Source organism: Trichoplusia ni, chromosome 21 (genome assembly GCF_003590095.1).
Source record: "Trichoplusia ni isolate ovarian cell line Hi5 chromosome 21, tn1, whole genome shotgun sequence".
Lineage (NCBI taxonomy): Eukaryota > Metazoa > Arthropoda > Insecta > Lepidoptera > Noctuidae > Trichoplusia > Trichoplusia ni.
Window position 1 is genome coordinate 962,676 of NC_039498.1, and position 8,161 is coordinate 970,836.

An 8,161-nucleotide genomic window follows, 5' to 3' on the forward strand; every position below is an offset into this window, starting at 1 on the left:
TGAATCAGTTAATCATGTGAATAATTATTTTTCTAATATCGGTAAGACCTTGGCTGAAGAAATCCCTACTTCTAACCATTTAGAACCCCACGATGATAGTCCAGAAAATTCACATGGCACTTCGTTTGTTCTTTTTGAAACAACTGACAGAGAAGTTTATGAAGCTGTGATGAGTCTTAAATCTGAAAGCTCTCCAGGTTGGGATAACATACCAACAACATTTTTAAAACTTGCCCACGAAGTAGTCGTACCTTTAGTATCACATCTGACTAATTTATGTTTTAGGAAAGGCATATTTCCGCCGGCTTTAAAACTAGCTGTTATTACTCCCGTGCACAAGGGTGGAGACAAAGATGATGTAAACAACTACAGACCTATCTCTGTACTACCTGGCATATCTAAAATTATAGAAAAACTAATCAACTCCAGACTAATTAACTTCACTAACAAATTTAGCATAATTTCTCCATCTCAATATGGCTTTAGGCATAAATTAAGTACAGAAGATGCAGTATTAACACTGACAAATCATATTGTAAATATAGTAGATGCCGGGAAAAAATGTTTAACAGTTTTCCTAGACTTAAAAAAAGCGTTTGATACCGTTTCTGTCCCCATGCTCGTGCAGAGTCTAGAGAAGATAGGTGTAAGAGGTGTTGCTCTGGATCTGTTATCAAATTACCTTCATAACCGTACGCAGAAAGTTAAAGTAGGTAATTATATTAGTGAGACTGCAAACGTAAGTTATGGTGTTCCACAGGGCAGCGTACTAGGGCCCACTTTATTCCTAATCTATATAAACCAACTTTGTAAAATGAAACCTGAAAATGGCCGCATTCTCTCATATGCAGATGATACGGCAGTCATTTTTGAAGGAGACTCATGGCAGTCTGTATGTGAATCGGCTGAAAAAGGTCTTTCGCAAATTGCTTCTTGGCTAAACTCCCATCTCTTAACACTCAATATATCTAAAACTAAATTTATAACCTTTACGAATTACAATAGAACCCAACCTAACAATCACCTAGCCCTTAAAATTCACACATGTGGCGCATATTTCACTAATCGAAACTGTTCTTGTCAAGGAATTGAGAGAGTCGCACACATCAAATACCTGGGTGTAATGGTTGACCAACGACTGTCTTGGCATGACCATACAGATATGGTTATGACCCGAATAAGAAAGCTTATCTGGTTATTTAAGATGCTTAGACACGTTACAACAAAGCGCCTTCTAAACATGATTTACCTTTCTCTGGCTCAATCTATCTTGGTTTACTGTATACCGGTATGGGGCGGTACCATAAAAACAAAATTCATTGAATTAGAGAGAGCACAAAGGGCTCTTATAAAAGTCATGTATTTCAAACCATACAGATTCCCTACAAATGAACTTTATTCTCTTAGTGGTCTACTTACAGTGAGAAAATTATATATCCTCAACACTCTACTAAAATTTCACAAATCACTTCCGTATAACCCTACAACCCAGGAAAAGAGAAGAAAATACTTAGTAGCACCTGTAAAATATGTTAAAACCACCTATGCAAAAAGACAATACGTCCAACAATCAACAACTCTGTACAACAAAATAAATAAATTATTAAATATATACCCTTTGACATCCCGAGACTGCAAAAAATCTTTGGTTTACTGGCTGAAATCTAAAAGTTATGATGATATAGAACTGTTTCTGCAAGCAGCAAGTATATGAGCTAGCACAAACACACTCACACACACACACACACACACACACTAACACGCACACGCACACACACACACAAAACGCACATATTGATCTCAATTTGTTTATTAATGTTTTATAAGTAAGACTGAAGTTTAATTTTGTTTTTTTAATTTGTAATGTTTAATTTTTATCTACTATTAATTTGATACACAATGTTTATGATGTAATTAGGAAGAGCGAGGCCTCCTAGCACAGGTAAATACTTACTTAAAAGGAGGTCTCCATGTAAGATTTTATGATTATGTTTACTTATGTCAAATAAAATAATATTTTTTTTTTTTTTTTTTTTAATTTAATTATTAGTTTCGGAAAACTTTGTACCTACACAAACAAACAAACATATTTTTTTTAAGGAAGTCTGTTAACTAAAATATTACCTAACATTTCCATTTTGAAAATAAAACTGTCCTAAATCAACTTCAACTCAAAAACAATATTCTCACAATACTCTTCAATTCACATAAATTATAACACTGCAAAAACCTGACTGTTTTTATTGAAACAAAGAAAATGACAAGTGATTACCGAGAACGGACAACCCTAATTACGGTTGAACTGTACTGTAGGGGACCCTATTAAATATTAAAGCAACGGTTCCGTACAATTACTGGTGTTTTGACGTCTACTATGTGTTCTTACTTAGATGTCACGATTTTATTGTTATATTCTTGTTTAAATTATATAAAAAAGTTTTTTTTTCGTGTTTGAGATATTTTTAGGGGTGCATTGTAAGAAGCTGTTCTCGAACTTATTTATGTAATAATGGTTTTATTATATTTATCGGGATTGCCCGACTAGTTTCGGAGTCAACCGGAGTCCTTAATCTTAAAGTCACAAGGACCAATCGCCAAACTAGTCGGGCTATCCTAATGAATGCTTGTACTTTTAAATCATGTTTGTTCGCTAGTTAAGAAGATTTTTTAACATCACGTCTACTTTTTATATTGATCCTCTGACGGCGGTATTCAATAAACATACATCAAAATCGTCACCCTAAAAAGGTCATGCTGTCCTTCTCATATTCAAGCAATAAGTTGAGACAGCAAATTATTTTAAAACGTCACTTCAATGAGTCATATTTAAAACGGTAGGAAATAAATTAAACGTTCTGCGTTTAATTTATTTCCTACCGTTTATACTATACGGGGAATACTTGTTCTTTTATAATAATTGTTAATAACTAGAACACAATAATGTAGATAATTTTAAACTAATATTCATTCTGAAACTTGTGTCTATAATCTTATAGTGTAATCTTCGAACTATATTATTATTTTTGACGACACGACAAATCGTATTATCGTATCGTGACTCCAAAAAAATCCAAATTCGACGAAACACTACTAAATATTGAAAAAAAGAGACAATTTTTCCAACATTTTTACACGAAAATAGTTTTTTCCCCAAACTTTATGAAATTCAGGGCTAACACCTTCAAATAGTTTAGATTATTCCCGATCACTAGACAAACGGTAATTTTAGGGTAAAATACGGTAATTCGTAAACCAAGTGGTAATTTTACGTAAGTAGGGTAATTTACGAAGTTTTTTTTTGGAAATATTTTTCGGAGGTGTGAAAGTAATTTGATATTGAATTTGTTAGTGTCGATAATGGTACGTTTAGTGGCAGGTACTTTGTTAGTTGTTTGTAATAAAATATTTCATATTTTTTTCTATCCACAGTCATAGAAGGCGAAGGAAGTGTGTTCTTTTTAGCAGTTTTAAGCTTAAGAATAACATAATATTTCTACAAAATAGGAATGCAAAATACATAACACAAAATAGCAAAAACACTTCAATGTCTTGCAAAAATGAATATAAACTAACATTACTCTACTTAGGAGTCGAACCCAAGACCATAAAGGCACAAAAATACATTAAAAACCTTACAATTAAATAAAAAAGCATCAAAATTGACTTACCATCTTTAGGCGGACTGGCACACTGAGGCGCGTATGAACCTAAATGGTACCCATAAGTGTTTTGGTGCATAGGGGGGAAGGGATATCCTAACGACCTTGGACTTGGAAACCCTGACGCCTCATGAGGGTTCTGCTGTCCTCCAGGACTCCCAAAATGATGAGGATGTTGATAACCACCCTTGAAAGGCCCATACCCATGTTGTTGGAGCTCTATAAAGGCAGATTTGGAGGAGACATTTGTGGGAGTAGAGTTTGCAGAGTTCGTGATGTCATGTGGGGTCTGGGAGCCACCGAGATGGTGGTGTTGGTGGTCGATGTTGTCCTGGTTGGTGAGGGCCGGCTGGGGGGTAGACGGGCCCCCCCCGTCCGAAGACTGGGGAGGCCCGAATGGATCTGTGAAACTCAGGGTGCTGGGTTTGTTGCTGGGGGATTGAATTCGAGTAATTTTGAGGGATTGTCTTGCGCTTTTGTTTTGTAGATGCCCGCTGGTAGCCTGGAACAAAAAGATTCGCGTGTTAGTTTACAAGATAAAATTAAAATCTAAGATAGTTGAAACTTGTTTCGTATGATAAGCTTCGTTTGATGATAAAAGTGGTGTGTGAAAATGGGATATAGAAGTCCGATTTCCAAGTCAGAGTATGAATAACTACTTACATCTCGGTTTTTGCAATTCTACTGAAGATCATTTGTCATGTTGCTTATAATCGGGGGTTTAAATTAATATCGAAGATTTTCGACGGAAAAACAAACCAAGATTGTTCTCTTTTTCTAGTACCTATCAAATAAAGTATAGAAATATTACAAAACAATTCTCCAACCCAAGATAAGAACAATTTTTATCACCATAAACGAAAGTTTCACAAAAATACGGGACCTCAATATAAACATTCCATTTCACATCGAAAAAAAGAAATATAGTAATACCGCCCACTCCGAAAGGGTCAGCTAAGGTCAAAACTTGTGGGTTTTCTTTAAAACAATTTAGTGGACATGGTCAATTGATCAGTAAGTGGTCACCCATGTAGGGGAGACGAACAGCAGTGGGACTTTATAAAACAATGATGATACAGTGACAAATTAATGTGTATGATAAAAGTTAAAGTTTGACGATTTTAAAATTAGATTAAAGTTAAAAATATTTGTTCTAAAAGGACCAAACTCAAAATCAAAGAAAGAATAACATACAAATCAAAGTTCTTATTTCATAAAGGTCGTCTTACAGGCACTTATAAAACATAATAAATCTTGATTCACAGTTCTAAAAATGTCATTCGTATAGAAAAGAACCAGCAAAAAACTGCAACATATACTTGATAAGATTAATCTATCTCTTTTAAAAACAAATCGCCTACTATCTTTTGCGGGTGGTTTCAAAATCATTCAAATTACACGCACAAAGACATCTAAACTATAACAAGCATTCGTGGATCATACAAATGCATGTATTATTTGGGTATTGAACCCGTGATACGTAGAGCACTGTGAGTGTGGTGACTTATACAACTTGTCTGTCTTTTCAGTCAAATTAACACTAATAAATAAAAAAAGTATATGTTTCAAAAAGTTCATATGTCTATGTCTGAACAATAATCGAAAAATCTTTTAAGAGTCATTTCGTATTGTCATATTGAACGCTTTTAAAATCTATCGTTAACTACTATTTAGAATGGAGACAGTAATACCTACCAATAGCATAAAATCTAAATTAAGTGATAACACCAATCAATCGACTTTACACGTTCACGAGTTTTTCATCTCTCATTATAACAACGTGAGGTCTAATCTATACTAATATATAAATCTGAAGAGTTTGTTTGTTTGTTTGAACGCCCTAATCTCGGAAACTACTGGTCCAAATTGAATAGACCACTCATCGAGGAAGTCTGTAGGCTATAAACCATCACGCTGAGACTAATAGGAGCGAAGATACAATGGTAAATGTGGAAAAAACAGGGCAGGTATAAATCATAACTTATATCTTCTACCCACGGAGACGAAGTCGCGGGCAACAGCTAGTCCTTACATAGAAATAAAAGAATTACAACAAACTATAGTATTTCTCACAAGATAACTGGAAAGCTTCGTTCAAAACAAATGCTTTGAATTAAGACGAAGAAAAAAACCCTTTTCGGCGAGACCTTTGTATTAATTACCTGTAGGGTTGACTCTTAAAAGTTTTAATATAATTGATATTATTTCATATTAGACAAAAGTTTCCAGGTAACTGGGTTGAGGAGGTCAGATAGGCAGTCGCTCCTTGTAAAACACTGGTACTTAGCTGAATCTGCTTAGACTGAAAGTTGACCAAAACATAGTTGTCAAAAGGCTAGGATGATGATGACGTTTTTTTTAATGTTTTATGTAAGCGTAGATATGTTTTAATTCTTACGACATTTGTTATTATTTAAGAATACTGTTATAATAACTTATTATAAGTTTAGTCATAATCGAATCGATTTGACCAATTCTTGCTTAAGGACGCATCAGCTCATGATCAAGGACTCCGGTTGAGTAAAACTCCTTACATTAAATTTGTTTATTACAACTGTCCTTTCCTAATTTCTTATTAGAAATTAAATAACATTTAATCTAACTTACCAACCCTATACCCTCATTTGCTGTCACTGTCACACACAGCACGTTCTACATATGTCCATCTCTCTCCATTTCGTATGAACCGCCGGCGCCGCCAAAGGTTAGGTCAAATCGTTTTGTTTTTATAACTGTTTGTAAGCCGTGTTGATTGCTCATGTTATTTATAATAATGTTTGCCCATAACTAATTGATGTTGGATTTTATTAAAAAATATTCTAAATCACGCCATTTTGGAGAATTCAATTTGTTATTTGGGATGGGGAAGTTTGTAACACTGTTTTTATCGTATAGATACATGGCCTGTATGGGAAAGTTTTGTGGATATAATACAAGCCTTTATACGTCCCACTGCTGGGCACAGGCCTCTTCCTGTATAGGGAAGGTTTGAGCATTGATCACCACGCTAGCTCACTGCGGCTCAGAATCCGATATTTTCAATCAAGGTTTCCTCACGATGTTTTGCCTTCACAGCTTATCAGTGATGTCTTAATGACAAGCAAGTACATAATATAACACTTGAAAGTCACACTTTCCCTGCTTTGATATCGAATCTGCACCAAATCCTCTTAACATTACAAAACGCGAAAGTTTGTAAGCATGAATAGATGTTTGTTGCTCTTTCACGCAAAAACCCCCGAACAGATCTCGATGAGAATTGGTACACAGATAGTTTTTAACTTGAATGAACACATAGGACAGTTTCATCCCGATTTTATGTTCCCGTGGAATATTTCGGTTTGTTTCAAGCGTAGTCGCTGACAAAAGCTAGTCTTTATTAAACCAATTGACAGTTAGTGATCAAAGTTAGTGTGCACAGTTCATGTAAGTTAGTGACCCGCGTCGTTCCATGGGAACTCGAAAGCCCTATAAATAATGGGTGCCCCATAAAATAGTATTAAGTATGCATTAGACAATGACTCACGCTTCAATAGGTTTAGAACATTCCGATTTTTAGTAAAATATAAATTCTGAAATACTGTTTTACGTGTTTTCTTTATCTGGTTGCTGTCTGCTATTTTTTGATATTTTAAGTGCTACTTCGTATCTTACTTTTAGTGATGAATTTTGATTTTGAACTAGAATTTGGTTTTTATTTTATTTGTGTTTAACTAACGAACGAATTGAATAGTTGTTAATAAAAAAATAGTCTAGGATGAGATCAAAATCCAAAATGTTTTTATTTCAATTAAAATGTAAAAAATATTTTCTCTATACAGGATATAGGTTTAGAATATCCTTATCCCACAACTACCTTTCTGAGTTTTAAGTAATATCAAATTTTTTTGCAAACCGCATATATTTAATCCACAACGAAATGCCTGTTACTTATAATGAAATGAAAACTACGTCTAAAACTTAATCCATAGATTTTCTACTATCTAGAAGTGCCCAATAAGATAGTTTGTCGTGTAGCAAGACTAATCCTAAGTCGAAGGTTTTACCGAGCCCTTGGATCACGCGAACTGTCAACAATGAATTAAAAGTATCAAGCACCCTTAAGGAAGAAATCTAGATTTTTTCGGTCTACTTTCTAGAAACATTGTAAGATTCACTTAGAGAAAAAAAAGACAGACTGACAGATGCATTAAGAAGTTCTGTTATATAAAAATCTAGTAATGGAAAACTGATAATTTTTATTTACCTAGTACTCTTAATATACTGGAATAATTAACACCGAGAGTTGAGTAAAAATAGGTTAAAAAAATAAAAAAATAAACTTTATTACGATTCGAACTATTCCTTAACTTCGATTGTTAGTTTCAATAATTGTTTTCATAGCGGCAACCGAATACGAATACAGTTCAAGTGATGCAGCCTGGTGATAGACGGACAGACAAACAGCAACACCCAAAAATAGAGTTCGGTTTATACCCTTTGCATACAGAAACTCTACTCCT

At 34.3% G+C, this 8,161-nt stretch overlaps 1 protein-coding gene across 1 annotated transcript in view; it reads right to left on the reverse strand.

The window, feature by feature from the left end:
• The window catches only part of LOC113504302 (homeotic protein distal-less), a gene marked incomplete at its 5' end in the record, with an annotated part of 86,958 nt that extends 82,770 nt beyond the window's left edge, over positions 1 to 4,188 (reverse strand). Inside the window, one exon of the mRNA XM_026886559.1 lies at positions 3,669 to 4,188. Within this exon, the coding sequence (XP_026742360.1) occupies positions 3,669 to 4,188 (520 nt within the window). The remainder of the gene's footprint in view (positions 1 to 3,668) is intronic.
• Positions 4,189 to 8,161: the final 3,973 nt, after the last annotated feature.